This window comes from Hylobates moloch, unplaced genomic scaffold (assembly GCF_009828535.3).
Source record: "Hylobates moloch isolate HMO894 unplaced genomic scaffold, HMol_V3 SCAFFOLD_19, whole genome shotgun sequence".
Taxonomy (NCBI): Eukaryota; Metazoa; Chordata; class Mammalia; order Primates; family Hylobatidae; genus Hylobates; species Hylobates moloch.
Window position 1 is genome coordinate 4,102,227 of NW_026652294.1, and position 15,685 is coordinate 4,117,911.

The 15,685-nt window shown below is 55.7% G+C and overlaps 3 protein-coding genes and 1 long non-coding RNA gene across 5 annotated transcripts in view; 2 read left to right on the forward strand and 2 right to left on the reverse strand.

Annotated features, from left to right (window-relative positions):
- Positions 1–6,594, forward strand: part of UBE2L3 (ubiquitin conjugating enzyme E2 L3) — a 66,430-nt gene extending 59,836 nt beyond the window's left edge. Inside the window, exon 4 of the mRNA XM_058431228.1 lies at positions 6,137–6,594. Within this exon, the coding sequence (XP_058287211.1) occupies positions 6,137–6,528 (392 nt within the window). The 3' untranslated portion in view covers positions 6,529–6,594. The remainder of the gene's footprint in view (positions 1–6,136) is intronic.
- YDJC (YdjC chitooligosaccharide deacetylase homolog) lies at positions 1,487–4,126 on the reverse strand. Its single transcript, XM_032138712.2, has 5 exons — positions 3,677–4,126; positions 3,428–3,587; positions 3,132–3,231; positions 2,835–3,012; positions 1,487–2,613 (listed from the first exon to the last, which is right to left on the reverse strand). Exons 1-5 carry the CDS (start codon positions 3,838–3,840, stop codon positions 2,244–2,246), a joined length of 972 nt encoding a protein of 323 aa, XP_031994603.1. The 5' UTR covers positions 3,841–4,126; the 3' UTR covers positions 1,487–2,243.
- Positions 5,964–7,962, reverse strand: LOC131381947 (uncharacterized). The gene is made up of 2 exons (XR_009211023.1): positions 7,827–7,962; positions 5,964–6,790 (listed from the first exon to the last, which is right to left on the reverse strand). It is a non-coding gene; the product is annotated as an uncharacterized LOC131381947 (long non-coding RNA).
- CCDC116 (coiled-coil domain containing 116) lies at positions 6,564–11,151 on the forward strand. 2 transcript variants are annotated; one of them, XM_032138710.2, is made up of 5 exons: positions 6,564–6,644; positions 6,937–7,070; positions 7,839–8,393; positions 8,508–9,107; positions 10,258–11,151. In XM_032138710.2, the coding sequence occupies exons 2-5, from the start codon at positions 6,999–7,001 to the stop codon at positions 10,966–10,968; spliced, it is 1,938 nt and encodes a 645-aa protein (XP_031994601.1). In that variant the 5' UTR covers positions 6,564–6,644; positions 6,937–6,998; the 3' UTR covers positions 10,969–11,151. The 2 variants fall into 2 exon arrangements, with proteins under 2 accessions (XP_031994601.1, XP_031994600.1); XM_032138709.2 differs by lacking the exon at positions 6,564–6,644 and having other exon boundaries at positions 6,757–7,070.
- Positions 11,152–15,685: the final 4,534 nt, after the last annotated feature.

Sequence of the window (15,685 nt, forward strand, 5' to 3'; positions counted from 1 at the left end):
CCCAGCCATTATTTTTTCTTTTTTAAATAACAGAAATGAGGTCTTACTATGTTGTCCAGGCTGGTCTCGAACTCCAGAGCTCAAGTGATCCTCCCACTTCAGCCTCCCAAAGTGCTGGGATGATACGTGTGAGCCACTGTGCGTGGCTTCACTTCACTCAAATGCTCATGGTCAGCCGGGTGCTGTGGCTGACGCCTGTAATTCCAACACTTTAGGAAAGGCCAAGGCGACCAGATCTCTTGAGCCCAGGAGTTTGAGACCAACATGGGCAACATGCCAAAACCCCATCTCTACAAAAAATACAAAAATGAACCAGGCATGTCTGTGTTCCCAGCTCCTCAGGAGGCCAAGGTGGGATGATCACCTGAGCCTGGGGAGGTGGAGAACTGCAGAGACGTGATTGTGCCACTGTACTCCAGCCTGGGTGACAGTAGCCACTCATCTAGCATCTGTGCAGACCCCCAGGTCTCTCCTGCCCACCCACACCTCTCCTGAGCCTAGAGCTGCACAACCAGCTGCCTCTTCCTCTCAGAACACTTCCATAACAGAAGCCCCTCAAGGGAGCTACATCTGTACCCCCAGCTAACTTCAGGCCACCCCTCTCCCAGCCTTAGCCAGCAGCCTGCAGGAGTGTGGCCAGATCTCAGCAGGCTGAGGCGAGGAGGTGGAGGCTAGGCAGCAGGAGGAGCAACTGTACAGTGATTCCAGCTCACAGGCATGGTTGCAAGAAAGCAGTTAAAGTGCTGCAGATGGGAGAGTCCAAGTCTAGTGAAGGTCAAGATGGAAGATGAGTGTGGAGCCAGAAAAAGGGACTGAAGCCACAGTCAAGGGGATGGGGCATGGGTGGGTAGAAGCAGGAAGGAGGAGTGACATCCCACACTCACCCTTCAGAAAGCCACACATCGCTGGGTGAGAGCTCTCTTGGCCCCTGATTCCATGTTTGGCCCAGGCTAGAGCCCAATGCACGTTAAATAAATGAATGAGTAGTTTCAAAGCCCTGCTCTGCCACTCCTGCCTCTACCCCTGTAAAATGGGGACATCGGTGCCTGCCTCAGAGATGCTATTTCATGAAATGAGACAAGGACCACATGGTATTCCATCTGCCTTTCCATCCTGCGGAGTGGTGCAGAAGGACTCTGTGCTCCAGAGGACTCCCACTGCCCTCCCCATCTGCTCCTGCACCTCAGGAGCTTTCACCTAAGCCACATGGGGCCCCAGTCCACAGGGCATCCCTACATTGCCAGGTCAAGTTAAGAACCGTGGTATCCCATTTCCTGGAAAGACTGCTCCTCCTAGAAAAATTTAAATGTATTCCTATAGGGTTGCAGGGTCTCCTCCTCACACCTATCCCCTAGAATGGCTTAAATCTAAACAGATGACTTTTTTTTTTTTTCGAGACGGAATTTCGCTCTTGTTGCCCAGGTTGGAGTGCAGGGGCGTGATCTCGGCTCACCACAACCTCCGCCTCCTGGGTTCAAGCGATTCTCCTGCCTCAGCCTCTCGAGTAGCTGGGATTACAGACATGCACCACCTATGCCCAGCTAATTTTGTATTTTTAGTAGAGATGGGGTTTCTCCACATTGGTCAGACTGGTCTCGCACTCCCGACCTCAGGTGATCCGCCCGCCAAAGCCTCCCAAAGTGCTGGGATTACAGGTGTGAGCCACCACACTCGGCCTACAGGTGACTTCTTAAATCAATACTGAGATTACAGTATTATGCCTCTTCAAAAGCAGGCTGGTGAGGACAATCTCCCACTCCCACCCTAAAATGGAATAAAGAAAACCGCAGCATGAAAAAAACCAGAATGGAGAATGGGCCATTTCCTGGAGTGGTTTGAGCCAAGAGGGAGCTGCTCTTTGTCCGTGCTTGTTTCTGTGAGGGTCTCCTGGGCACAGCTGATAAACCACCCAAGTTTGAAAGACACACGTTATTTTATTAATATAGCCATCTCTCCCCACTGCCCCAGTGGTGAAGGTGTTTGCACTGCAACATGGAGGGGCACCAAATGCTCTGCAGGCCCTAGCCCGCTGCCACAGGCTGGGCCTGCCTGCAGCCAAGAAGGCTGCTCAAACTCTAGATGCCATTTGGAGCCATGAGTACCTGGGCGCAGAGGTGGCAGTGTCCTACCCAGGGAAGTCAACAGATCCTGCTCCAGGGCCCGGCTCTGGCCTGGGCCAGGACTAAATCCTGGCTCCCCTTTCTTGGTACTAAGGGTATTAGTGCTTAGTTGTCTGTAGGGGGTCAGAGTAGGGAGGGTTCCAGGAAGGGCTCCAGAGTGGCCTCACAGGGGATCTCCTCCCCTGGCCACTTGAAGTCCAGGTCGTCGAGGGCGCAAAGCTGCACGCCATCCTGGGTAAGCTGGGCCCGCAGCGTGGGCGCGGTGAGGACGCGCAGCTCATGCAGCCGCTCCCAAGAGCAAGAGAAAGCGTCGGGGCCTTCACCGCAGCCGCCGGTGGGAGGCACACTGGGGTAGCCGGGGTGCGCCATCAGCTCGGCTGTCAGGGTGTGGCCCGCTAGGGTACCTTCCAGGACCCGCGCCAGTGCCCCGGACACGCGGTGAGCGGACATGTGCCGGCCGCAAGTGCTCAGACCCACGAAGGCGTCTGTCCACCTGTGGGGGGCGGGACATCAGCGGTGGGACCAGGCCGGGCCATGGCCAAGGCTAGGTAGGCTAGGGAAGGGACGGCGGGGCGGGAGGGGGTAACTGGGGTGGCGGCAGCGGTCGACGGCAGACTCGCTTCCGGGTTGAGAAACGCACACAGCTAGCCAGGTGAACAGCCAGTGCGTAGGGACGGAGGCAGCTATGGTAGGAGACGGGGCGGGGAGCCTCACCGCAGGCCGTGGCGGGAGAAGGGGCCCACGGCGGCCCGGGCGTCGCGCTCCACGGCGCAGGCGAAGGCGCGCGCGGGGGCCTCCAGCCAAGTGCAGTCAGCCACACCGCGCTCCAGCGGCAGTCGCGTAAAGCGCACCCCATAGGCCTGCAGCACCTCGGCGAACACCTGGCACACGCCTGCGGGCGGAGCGGGTCAGGGAGGAGCACGTCCCTTCACCTGGGGGCATCGAACTTCCCCTACACCCCAGCCCCGCCTGGGAGTAACGCCCTCCAAACTGGGATCACTAACCACGCACCTGGGAGCACGTGCACGTGCTGGTGCCCGTCCACGTGCGTGGGGGCCCTGCCCAGCAGCTCCCGAAAGCAGCTTAGTTGGGCCTCGAGCTCCTCCCGCACCTAGAGGGCGAGCGAGAGACACCTTGAGCGACCGGGAGTAGCTGCCAAGGATACCCTCCTCGTGCTTCCGTGTGACGGCTCCAGTGTTTTTGAATGAGGAAGCCATCCACCGCCAGCTCCTAACGGCCTCACAGTACCCTCCGGGCGGAGCTCTGGGGGTCCTCGCGAGCATCCTCCTGTAGCTGCGTCTCCGCACCTGAGGCAAATCCACGTCTCCGGCCGCCACCGCCTCCCGGAATCCCATCTTGCCAAGGAAGAAGCCTTCCGGGCCGAGCAGCGACGAGGCGCCACGGAGGGCCGGACCCACGGGGCGGCCCTCGGACAGGTTGGCGTGGAGGCCCGTGGGGATGCTGTGCCTGAGGGCGGAGCGCGAGCTGGAGCACTAGCGGCCGCGGAGCCGCGCGCCTCAAGCCGATCGCCGCCCTGCTAGGGGCCCTCCCCTCACCTGCGGGCCAGCTCCGCCGCGCTCTCCGTGGCCGCACCGTTGACCAGCAGGGACACGCTGGTCACGGCCCCGGCAAGGAAGGCCTCCACGATACCCTCATCGCGTCGCGGGCAGTAACCAAAGTCGTCCGCGGTGACCACCAGGCGCATGCGAGGGCGGGACATGGCCGCTTGGGTCCACCGCTCGCGCTCCCAGGGGAGTGGGCCGGACAGGACAGGCCCCGCCCCCGGACGCTGCCCAGGCCCCGCCCCGACGTTCACGCCCAGGTGCGGCTGCACTTCGCCTTTGTTCTCGCCACCTAGCGGTCCGGCGTGCCCCTGCAAGGACCCGGCAACTGCTCCCTCTCTAACCAGACCAGTGATGGATTCATTGCAACGCGGAACCTTGACTGCAAAAGTGATATTTAATATGTAAAATACCAAAAGGAAGCCGGGCGCAGTGGCTCACGCCTGTAATCCCAACACTTTGGGAGGCCGAGGCGGGTGGATCACGAGGTCAGGAGTTCAAGACCAGCCTGGCCAACATGGGGAAACCCCGTCTCTACTAAAAATACAAAAATTAGCCGGGAGTGGTGGCACGCGCCTGTAATCCCAGCTACTCGGGAGGCTGAGGCAGGAGCATGGCTTGAACCCGGGAGGCGGAGGTTGTGGTGAGCCGAGATCGCACCACTGCACTCTAGACTGGGCGATAGAGCGAGACTCCGTCTCAAAAAAAAAAAAAAAAAAAAAAAGAATATCCTACCCTTCCCAGAGACTGCCATTGTAAACTTTCTGGGTTGTGTCCTTCCGGTGTTTTCTCTAAGCAAATAAACACACCCAACTCCCTTTCTCCCCAACCCAACTTTTTTGTGTGTTGTTTTGAGAACATAAAGATGATTACATCAATGTTCACATTCTAGTAGTTTCTTAGATAGCAGTGCGAACGAGAATTTTCATATTATTAGCTATTTTTATTCTTTTTCAAATTGCCTATTGATCTTTTGCAGATTTTTCTAAGAGCAGGCATTTTCTTGATTTGTTGATTTTTTTTCTTGAGCTCTTGACACTAAGAAAATGAAAGAAAGCATATACACTAATGTCTTCATTTGAGAAAACGTTATCTCCTGTTTCCATCTTGAGCTCTCTGCCAGGCTACAGCTTTTACATTCATAACTTCACTGTTTTCTCTTTGGTCCAGAAAAGCTTTCCTTACCCATGACTGTATAAATAGTCATTATGGTTGGCAGCCCCAGTTTCCACTGCAATGTGGCGGTCTTGATTTTTTCCATGGAAAGTGTGGTATTTGTGTCCGGGCTATGAAATTGGTAATGTCATTCCTGTTTCACAGATGAGGAAACTAGGGTTCAGAGAGCGAAAGTGTGGTCCTGCCAGGAGTAGTGGAGCTAAGACTGAACCTCACAGCATGGGGCCAGCACCCAGGCCTGCTATGTCCTCTCTGTCCCTGACCTAGAGGGTAGCCAGAGCTGAGAGGACAGAGCAAAGCTTGAGAGGAACAATATTTCATGAGGCATGTGAGAATTGAAAGCCTCATACAGTCCTTCAACCATGCTCTTGGCATAAGGACTGTTGTGTTTATAGTGACTGGTGAATTGTCAGACCTCAACCAACCACCATTCTCCACTGGAAGCTGATCTTGGAAAGGTCAGAGGTCCCGAGGGTCTGCAGATGAGAAGGAGGAGACTGACATTTATTGAGCACCTACTTGGTGCCAGACACTGAAAGTATTAGAGATTAAGGGTGACTTGCCTCAGTTCTGGCCCCAAAGAAGCACCATCTGATAGAAAAATAAGTAGCAACATGGTATGGTAGAGTCTGGAATGGGGTTTACTGTGAATTGCGTAGGGCGTGGCAGAATTCACAGTAAAAGCTTTTTGGAAGAAGTGACACCATGGTGAGGTATTACTGAGCAAAGGGGAAAAGGAGGGAGGAAGAGGAGGTAAGAATATACAAGGCTCCACCGGGCGCGGTGGCTCAGGACTGTAATCCCAGCACTTTGGGAGGCCGAGGCGGGCAGATCACAAGGTCAGGAGATCGAAACCATCCTGGCTAACACGGTGAAACCCCGTCTCTACTAAAAATACAAAAATATTAGCCGGGCGTGGTGGCGGGCCCCTGTAATCCCAGCTACTCGGGAGGCTGAGGCAGGAGAATGGCGTGAACCCGGGAGGCGGAGCTTGCAGTGAGCCGAGATTGCGCCACTGCACTCCAGCCTGGGCGACTGATTGAGACTCCGTCTCCAAATAAATAAATAAATAAATAAATACACAAGGCTCCACTGGGGTACCGGGTGTGTTGTAGGGAGATTTTATTGAATCCCATACTCCCATATTGGAAGAACACTCAAGCCCATTTACAGTGTGGGACCAATGCTAAGAGAGGTTGAGTCACATTGGCAGGAAAGAGCAGAGCCAGGAACTGAAGCTAGGTCTGTGACTTAGAGCCGGCACTCTTTCCACTGCAGAGGGGAGAGGTCTCAAGGCAGAACCTGGGGCTGTGCACACCGCGGGAGGGGCAGAGGCCCCTGGAAACGAACAGGAGCAGGAGGCCCAGGGCTGTGCAGCGACGAAGGAGGACACGAGGAAGGTGCTTGTGTCACCGGTGGAATACGTGGCTTTGGCTTTTAGGCTCCCCTCGGGTCAGGAGCGGATCAAAGAGCCTAGCCCCAGCTTCGGTCGTGGGTGGGGGGTCCTCCGAGCAGCGGGGAGCGTGGGCACCAGCATCATCAGCCTGTGGCTCCCAGGCGAGTGTGGGAGGGCAGAGCCCAGAGAATTGGAGGTGGGGCCAATGTGGGCCCCGCCCCCAACCATTGTGTCGGAGAAGGAAGTGGACGAGCTCCTCGGTAAGAACCAATGAGGATGTGGTATGCAAATAAGCAAGTGGAGGCCGCCAGCCGACTTCCTCGCACTGTGCAGCTGCTCCAGTGAGGGCCCAGACTGTACTGGCCTGTGTGGAGCAAGGCGGTGTTTCTGGTGAGTCTGTTGATTCTGGGCTGGGGCGAAAGCCAGGTTGCCCAGGGTTTGGGAGGAGGAAGGGTCGAGCACACGCAGATCCAAAGATGATCGGAGACAGGATTGTCCTCAGCGATTCCACCCCGATGACTCTGGAAACTGCCTGCCTGCAGACGCATGGGGGCCATGGAGCAGAGGAAGGGCTGGATGCATGAAGGAGGCGGGGTGCGGGGAGCGAGGGACCTGCAGACTCCAGGGCCACAGATGCGTGGACCTATTGGAGACCCTCAGGTTGTCTCCCCACCCCACGCAGAGAGGAATGCGCAGCTGAAGAGAGAGGTGGGCAGCAGTCCCGGTCACCTGCCAGGTGACCACATGGCCAGGTGCCGCCACCACTCGGGTTACATGGCCGACGACGAGGCCAGCCACTCCATGTGCAGTGCAGGGGTAAGTGTGCCCAGCAGGGCCCCGACTCTTGAGGCCACAAGATGTTCCCCACCAACGCTGGCTCCCAAGACCACAGCCCCCATTTCTCATTGTCTATTGACTTCTCTGGGCCTCTTAGTGAAGTCCTTATTGCCTTGACTTCTCCTATGACCCCCACTGCTTGCCCCTGTCACACTCAATTTCATTCCTTGTTTCCTCCTGACTTCCAGCGACTCGGAAGGGGCTTGGGTGGACTGGAACCCTAGAGTGGGAGCATGGAGTTGACTAGGTGCCTATGGCTCAAATTGGAGAAACAGACCCGGGTAGCACAGGGCTCAAGACCTCAGGTGTTGTCTGCACTCAAGACCTCAGATGTTGTTTGCAGCCCTGCCATGGAGACAGGGATGGCCTGCTGCATGGACAGATGAGAAGCTGGAGGGAGACTCCGAGAGGTTCATGATTGCTCATCCTGCCATGTGTCAGGGCAGAACCAGGCTTGCAGACTCCTTAGCCAGGACTTGTGTGTGTGAAATGTAGGTGTTAGGAAAGCTTCAGGGCGACCCTGAATAGACCTCCACTTTGCAGATGAGGACATTGGACCTCAAGAGGGGCCATCTTGCACACTGTCATCAGGCTGTAGGTGGCACAGCCAGGGTCCAAACCCAGGGCTTCCAGACTCCAAAATGCCACTCCTTCCACTACTCACTCCCACCCAGGTCCTAGTGTTACCCCAGGGAACCCTTCACCTGTAGGGCACTCCTGCCCCCTGTGACATACCTGTCTGCTCAGGTGCAGCTGCCCAAGAAGCCACTGGTCCCAGAAATGGGGCCAGCCTGCAGGCCGGGCCATGTGCGACACCCACCATCCACATGTGGCAGCTCAGCACTCCAGGGCCAACGCCGAAACAAGAGGCACACTCAGCCCTTTGGCCACTTTCTGGATTTCTTAACTGAGAGCCAGGTCCTGGACAGCCTGGAGACAGTGGTGGAGAAGGCGACTGAGCGCATGGCTGCCATGAAGACGGAGGCTGGGGTGCCACTTGTGGAGGTGCAGGACCCAGTGGAGGTGCCAAGTGGTAGACGGCGGGCACATGCCCGGCCCAGCCTCAGCACCGTACACCGGCACCGTGTACGGCCGACCCTCTGCACTGGACACCCCAACAACTACCCATCCAGCTCCAGCTCCATGTCCAACAGCCATAGCAGCCTCATGGCCGGCTGGCTGGGCTCCCACAGCCGGGACAGTGACCTAGGTGCCCAAGGCTTAGGCTCATTGCCACCTGTGAGGGACAAACTCCTGCTGGAGAAGAACCTCAAGCGGCTGCTACAGCTGGAGAAGAAAGGGGTGAGAGCTGGGGCCATGGCTGGGGGGGGTGGACTCCCACGGAGAGCCCAGGGCCAGGGTCAGCCCTGGCTTGGCTGCTCCTGAACACTTCTCAGAGTCACCCTCTTTCTGCAGAAAGGCCTCAGTCAGTCCTGCTCCCAGAGGGACTCCCTGCTGTGGGATTCTCTGGGTAGCCAGACCAGCTTTCAGTGGACCCAGGAGCAGCCCTTGTCCTGGTTCTCAGGGCTGCTGGGTTCAAGCTCTGGCGTGCCTGAAGCATCAGAGCCGAGGCCTGGAGAACAGGAGCCAGTCTTCTGCAAGCGAGAGTTCAATAAGGAGATCAAGTCGTTGCTGAGCCAGCTGGAGTCCCTCGACCTGCCTGGCTACTGTCCGCTCCGTGAGCCCCATCGCACGCTGAACTTCCTGGCTGACCACCGCCTCTTTCCCGCCCTGCAAAACGTGGTCAGCCAGGCTGTGGATAAGCTCCGTGGCGCCCGCTGCCGCGATGGCCGTCCTCTGTTCCCCACCAGCTTGAAGCCCACCTCAGAGCTGCAGGTTGACCGCAATCTGCCACCTCTGGGCTCTGAGCCGGCTAAACCCACCAATGGCGGGCAGCCCCACGCTTCCCCCCGCCCCACAGTCTCCAGCCCCAAGACGCTTCAGAGAAAATTCAAGGACAGAGGAGGCTCCCCCTCCATGTCTAGTGCCCAGGTGGCCACCAGATTCAAGCTCAAGGTGACACGGAGAAGCCCAATGTCCCCAGCCCCTCACTCCACTCCAGGGAGGAGGCACCTGACTCAGATCCCAAATTACAAAACCCACCTGTTTCCCTGAGCTCTAGCCAGAGGGCCTGCACCTCACCCTGCCCGTGCCCGGGATTGTGGTGGAGGTGGCCTGCAGCCAGGGCCACCTCAGGGGCCCTGTCACACCTCCACTTGCCTCCCCCTACCCCCGCTCTTCCTGCTACCTTCTCCCTGAGCTCTCCCCAGTTGCCTCCTCATCTCCCACCTCACTGTGTCCAGAGGTGACCTCCTCGAAAGTAGGACCGGGCATGAGTTTGCAGGAGAAGGGCTCCTTGACCCATCACTCCTAGCAGCCACTGTCACTGGCAGGTGCTCAAGGTCAAGGTCTCTTGCCCTGCACTGTGGAAACCTCCTGGGCAGGGGTCAAGCTGATGGGGGCCCATGAATCCTGGCCTAGCTACTACCAGGTGTTGTCACAGATAAATAAAGGCTATTTTTTATGCTGGGTATTTTTTCTAATGTTTGTATGTGAATCTAGAGACGCTCCTACATGGGGGTGGAAGGTCCCGTCCCTTGTGGACAGCAGCCCTAGCCCGGCCAGGGCCTTGCCTCCTAGGTCTAGCTGCCTTGAATCCAGCTGCCTCGAGCAGGACTCTCCAGTCTCTGGACTTCGCCGAGGGGAAGTTGCCCAGGGAGGATGTGTACAAGACGTAGGTACAAGACTCACACTGGTGGGTCTCCAGCATGGTCCCTCGACCCTTTCCTCAGCCATCAAGGCCCCTGCAGGCGTCTCTCTGGGCACAGGCCTGGGCAGGACCCTGCCCAAATCCAGTTGTCAAGACTCAGATTAGCCTTACCCTGTGACAGGTCCCTGCCCTTGCCCCAGGCCCAACAGTTGTAGGAGGTGTGATGGTGAGGTGAGCATGAGAGTGGGCAGTTGAGTGCAGCATCATAGCAGATGTGGCAAGGCTGTACCCTTTGTGTGGCAAGTGTGTTTGTCACACTAAGAGTACCCATTCATGTTTGTGATGGGCAGGGCTGGCAGGGCTCTGAGGAGGGCACAGTGGCTGGAAGGGGTGTCACAGAGGGATGGGGCTGGCAAGTGTGACATGTGTCCCTTTCCCTCCCCTGCTGCTATGCAGAACCCCCGCAGCAGCAGCAGGTTCACGAAGAAGAAGCCGCTGCCCTCCATCTCATCGAAGTCCAGCATGTCTCACTTCTCCAACCGCCTTTATGAGGAGCTCGCCGACTTCCTGACCCAGCAGGCAGCCTCCTTGGTCATCTGCAAGTACGAGTTCGAAAAGGACCTCAATAAGCAGCTGGGCTTCTTCTCCTTCCCCGTCACCCATGTGCTCAGGGACCTTTCCCTGGGCTTAAAGAAGGTGAAAGGCTCCCGCATCCACCTGTCCTCGGAGACCCACCGGAGCTGCCTGCTGCGTAAACTGGAGGAGGCCAAAAGGGCCCGGCAGGCCTCCCGGCTCAGCACCTCCCACCGCAGCACAGAGACACCCTCTGTGCAGCAGGAACCGGCCACCCACACTGCCCAGGACCAGGCCACAGAGCCCTGCTGCTCCCTCTACACCAACTTGCCAGCCAGCCGGCAGCTCAGCCCTTTGGATCCGAAGCTCTCAGTGTCTGCCCGCACCGGCATAGGCTCCAGTCCCCCCAAGTTCAAGAACATGGACAATGAGGGCCGTGATAAAGCTGAGATTGAAGATGAAGATGAGGATGAGTTCAAGGATGAGGACCAGGATGAGGACAAGGATGAGGATGGAGTCCAGAGCCTCCCAGAGCCTGGAGAGCAGGCCTCGGTCAGCCACTCCGTGGACGTGGGCCACAGTGACCCACCATGAAGTCCCCACTAGCCACTCAATTCCCTGCTCTGTCAGAGTCGCTGCCCATCACACCAGCCCCTGCCATGAGCAGGAGTCACCACAGGCTGAATGCCCATGAGGAGCTCTGCTGAGACTCTCAGGGGAGCCAGTGAAATAGAAATAAAGCCTGTGTTGCTGGGACACAGGTTTGCTGTCCTGAGATTTCAGCCGCCATTTTATTTTATTTTATTTTATTTTATTTTATTTTATTTTATTTATTTATTTTTTTTTGAGACGAAGTCTCGCTCTGTCGCCCAGGCTGGAGTGCAGTGGCGCAATCTCGGCTCACTGCAAGCTCCGCCTCCTGGGTTCACGCCATTCTCCTGCCTCAGCCTCTCCGAGTAGCTGGGACTACAGGCGCCCGCCACCACGCCCGGCTAATTTTTTGTATTTTTAGTAGAGATGGGGTTTCACCGTGGTCTCGATCTCCTGACCTCGTGATCCGCCCACCTCGGCCTCCCAAAGTGCTGGGATTACAAGCGTGAGCCACCGCGCCCAGCCGCCGCCATTTTATTTATTTACTTATTCGTTTATTTATATTTAAGATGAAGTCTTGGCCGGGCTCATGCCTGTAATCCCAACACTTTGAGAGGCTGATGTGGGCAGATCACTTGAGGCCAGGAGTTGGAGACCAGCCTGGCCAACATGGTGAAACCCTGTCTCTACTAAATACAAAAATTAGCCAGGTGTGGTGGCAGGTGCCTGTAATCCCACCTACTTGGGAGGCAGAGGCAGGAGAATGGCTTTAACCTGGGGAAGCAGAGGTTACAGTGAGCCGAGATTGCATCACTGCACTCCAGCCTGGGCGACAGAGTGAGACTGTGTCTGAAAAAAAAAAGTCTTGCTCTGTCTCCCAGGCTGAAGTGCAGCAGCATGATCTCAGCTCACTGCAACCTCCACTTCCTGGCTTCAGACAATTCTGCCTCCTCAGCCTCCTGAGTTGCTGGGACTACAGGCACCCGCCACCATGCCCAGCTAATTTTTGTATTTTTAGTAGAGACAGGGTTTCACCATGTTGGCCAGGGTGGTCTCGAATTCCTGACCTCAAGTGATCTGCCAACCTCTGCATCCCAAAGTGCAGGGATTACAGGCATGAACCACCACGCCTGGCCACTAATTTTTTTTGTATTTTTAGTAGAGATGGGGTTTCCCTATGTTGGACAGGCTGGTCTCGAACTCCTGACCTCAGTTGATCTACCTGCTTCAGCCTCCCAAAGTGCTGGGATTACACCCATGAACTACCACACCCGGCTTTTATTTTTATTTTTATTTTTTGAGATGGAGTCTTGCTCTGTTGCCCAGGCTGGAGTGCCTTGGTGCAATCCCAGCTCACCACAACCTCTACCTCCCGGCTTCAAGGGATTCTCCTGCCTCAGCCTCTTGAGTAGCTGGGACTACAGGCGTGCGCCACCACGCTGGGCTAAATTTTTTTTTTTTTTTTGGAGACGGAGTCTTGCTCTGTCACCCAGGCTGGAGTGCAGTGGCCTGATCTCTGCTCACTGCAAGCTCCACCTCCTGGGTTCATGCCATTCTCCTGCCTCAGCCTCCTGAGTAGCTGGGACTACAGGCGCCCACCACCACGCCCAGATAATTTTTTTGTATTTTTAGTAGAGACGGGGTTTCACCGTGTTAGCCAGGGTGGTCTCGATCTCCTGACCTCGTGATCCACCTGCCTCGGCCTCCCAAAGTGCTGGGATTACAAGCGTGAGCCACCGCGCCCGGCTTCAATTTTGTATTTTTCATAGAGATGGGGTTTCACTATATTGGCCAGGCTGGTCTCGAACTCCTGGGCTCAAGCGATCCGCTCGCCTCGGCCTGCCAAAGCACTGGGATTAACGGCATGAGCTACTGTGCCCCGCCCAACACTGGAGTTTGACAGGCTCAGTGGAGTAGTGGTGTACACTGGAGTTGCTCTATGTGACTGCTTTCAGCTGCTCATTGAACTGAGGCTGGAACATTGCAGGGTCCCTCTCTATGTGGCCTCTTACCACGCAGTAATCTGGCACTTCATTACAGCAAGGTGCATTGTCTAGCTTCCTAGAAGGATAAAGCCAGACCTGCCAGCGTTCTTATGGTCGGTGCTCAGAAGTCCCCAAACAGCACTTCTTCGGCATTCGATTGGTCAAAACAAGTTGCGTAGCAGGGTGCGGTGGCTCATGCCTGTAATCCCAGCACTTTGGGATGCCGAGGCGGGCGGATCACGAGGTCAGGAGATTGAGACCACGGTGAAACCCCGTCTCTACTAAAAGTACAAAAAACTAGCCGGGCTCGGTGGCGGGCGCCTGTAGTCCCAGCTACTCGGGAGGCTGAGGCAGGAGAATGACGTGAACCCGGGAGGCGGAGCTTGCAGTGAGCCGAGATCGCGCCACTGTATTCCAGCCTGGGCGACAGAGCGAGACTCCGTCTCAAAAAAAAAAACAAAAACAACAACAACAACAACAAAAAAAACAAGTTGCGCTACCTACTCAGATTCAAGTAAAGGGGAAATGGACTCCATGTCTTTTCTTTGGCTTACGGGGATGGGAGGAATTGTTAGTGGTCATATTTGGAGACTAGCTACCACCCTTCCTCCTCTCCACAGCTGATTGTACCTTGAGCAGCCCTTGTTGAGCCAATCAGATTCTCTCTTGAGAACCTGAACCTTAAGACAAATTATGGTTGGTAGGTGGAGGGCACTGGAGATGCCATAATCAGTGAGGAGCTGCCCATAGGTTGAGCGGGAGAAGGTGGTCTGCAGCAGGAGGCCGGAGAAGGGAACAGCATAGAGAGGCGACGAGGCTGCCCGTGAGAGTCAAGGGAGTGTAAGTTGGCTTCCCCCACTCTGGGTCTGGTATCTTAGCCTACTTAGAATCCTATCTTGCTTGTCAGGAAGATTGCCTGCTGTGTCCTCAGCCTCCTACGGTCCTAAATGCAACTGGGAAATGGCTGGCAGCTTCTAGCAGGGAACTGGCATGATTTTTTGATCCATGCTTTTGCCACTTTTCTTTTGAGACGAAGTCTTACTTTATTGCCCAGGATGGAGGACAGTGGCGCCATCTTGGCTCACTGCAACCTCTGCCTCCTGGGTTCAAGCGATTCTCCCACCTCTGCCTTCTGAGCAGCTGGGATTACAGGTACATGAGACCATGCCTGGCTAATTTTTGCATTTTTAGTAGAGACGGGGTTTCACCATGTTGGTCAGGCTGGTCTTGAAGTCCTGACCTCAGGTGATCTGCCTGCCTCATCCTCCCAAAGTGCTTCGGAGCCACCGCGCCCAGCTGCTTTTACCACTTTCCTGTGTAGAGAATGCTTTGGAGGGGCCAGCATATAATGGAAGCAGCTAGACCTGTTAGGAGGCAGTGGTCAATATCTCAATGGGAGATGGAGGGGCTTGGATTAGAACTGTGATGGGGACTCAGGAGAGATGCCTTGAAATGTGTTTTGGAATCAGAGACATAAAGACATGTGGAATGGGCTGAGCATGGTGGCTCACGCCTGTAATCTTTTTTTTTTTTTTTTCTGAGATGGAGTTTCGCTTTTGTCACCCAGGCTGGAATGCAATGGCACGATCTCGGCTCACCACAACCTCCACCTCCCACGTTCAAGCGATTCTCCTACCTCAGCCTCCCAAGTATCTGGGATTACAGGTATGCACCACCATGCCCAGCTAATTTTGTATTTTAGTAGAGATAGTGTTTCTCCATGTTGGCCAGGCTGGTCTCAAATTCCTGACCTCAGGTGATCCGCCCCCCCCTTGGACTCCCAAAGTGCTGGATTACAGGCGTGAGCCACCAGGCCCGGCCTATACCTGTAATCTTAACACTTTGGAAGGCCAAGGCGGGTGGATCACCTGAGGTCAGGAGTTCAAGACCAGCCAGGCCAACATGGTGAAAACCCGTATCTACTAAAAATACAAAAATTAGCCGGGTGTGGTGGTACATGCCTGTAATCCCAGCTACTCAGGGGGCTGAGGCAGGAGAATCGCTTGAACCCGGGAGGCAGAGGTTGCAGCAGTGAGCCGAGATCGTGCCACTGCACTCCAGCCTGGGCAATAGACTAAGACTCCGTCTCAAAAAAGAAAAAAAAAAGACTTCTTGAATGATGCACACGCGGAGACTCAAAAGTTAAAAAAAAAAAAATGCTGGGTGCGGTGGCTCACGCCTGTAATCCCAGCACTTTGGGAGGCTGAGGCAGGTGGATCACCTGAGGTCAGAAGTTCAAGACCAGCCTGGTCAACATGGTGAAACCCTGTCTCTACTAAATATACAAAAAAAAGTAGCTGGGTGTGATGATGCATCCCTGTAATCCCAGATACTCAGGAGGCTGAGGCAGGAGAATCACTTGAACCCAGGAGGTGGAGTTTGCAGTGAGCCAAGATCGCACCATTGCACTCCAGCCTGGGTAACAAGAGCGAAACTCCGTCTCAAAGAAAAAAAAAAAAAAAAAAAGACTTGTTGAATGAGACGTGAGGAGCAAGGTAAAGAGACAAATGAGGCCGGGCGCGGTGGCTCACGCTTGTAATCCCAGCACTTTGGGAGGCCAAGGCGGGCGGATCACGAGGTCAGGAGATCCAGACCACGGTGAAACCCCGTCTCTACTAAAAATACAAAAAATTAGCCGGGCGTGGTGGCGGGCGCCTGTAGTCCCAGCTACTCGGAGAGGCTGAGGTAGGAGAATGGCGTGAACCCGGGAGGCGGAGCTTGCAGTGAGCCGAGAT

What these genes read in the sequence shown, in the direction of transcription:
- YDJC (XM_032138712.2), bottom strand. Translation starts at nt 3,840, where the DNA reads ATGTCCCGCCCTCGCATGCGCCTGGTGGTCACCGCGGACGACTTTGGT. An exon ending in GCGGCGGAGCTGGCCCGCAG is followed by an intron (nt 3,588 to 3,676) that starts GTGAGGGGAGGG and finishes CTCCGCCCTCAG; the next exon opens with GCACAGCATCCCCACGGGCC. An exon ending in TTCTCCCGCCACGGCCTGCG is followed by an intron (nt 2,614 to 2,834) that starts GTGAGGCTCCCC and finishes CGCCCCCCACAG; the next exon opens with GTGGACAGACGCCTTCGTGG.
- CCDC116 (XM_032138709.2), top strand. Translation starts at nt 6,801, where the DNA reads ATGGGGGCCATGGAGCAGAGGAAGGGCTGGATGCATGAAGGAGGCGGG. An exon ending in ACTCCATGTGCAGTGCAGGG is followed by an intron (nt 7,071 to 7,838) that starts GTAAGTGTGCCC and finishes CTGTCTGCTCAG; the next exon opens with GTGCAGCTGCCCAAGAAGCC. An exon ending in CCACCAGATTCAAGCTCAAG is followed by an intron (nt 9,108 to 10,257) that starts GTGACACGGAGA and finishes GCTGCTATGCAG; the next exon opens with AACCCCCGCAGCAGCAGCAG.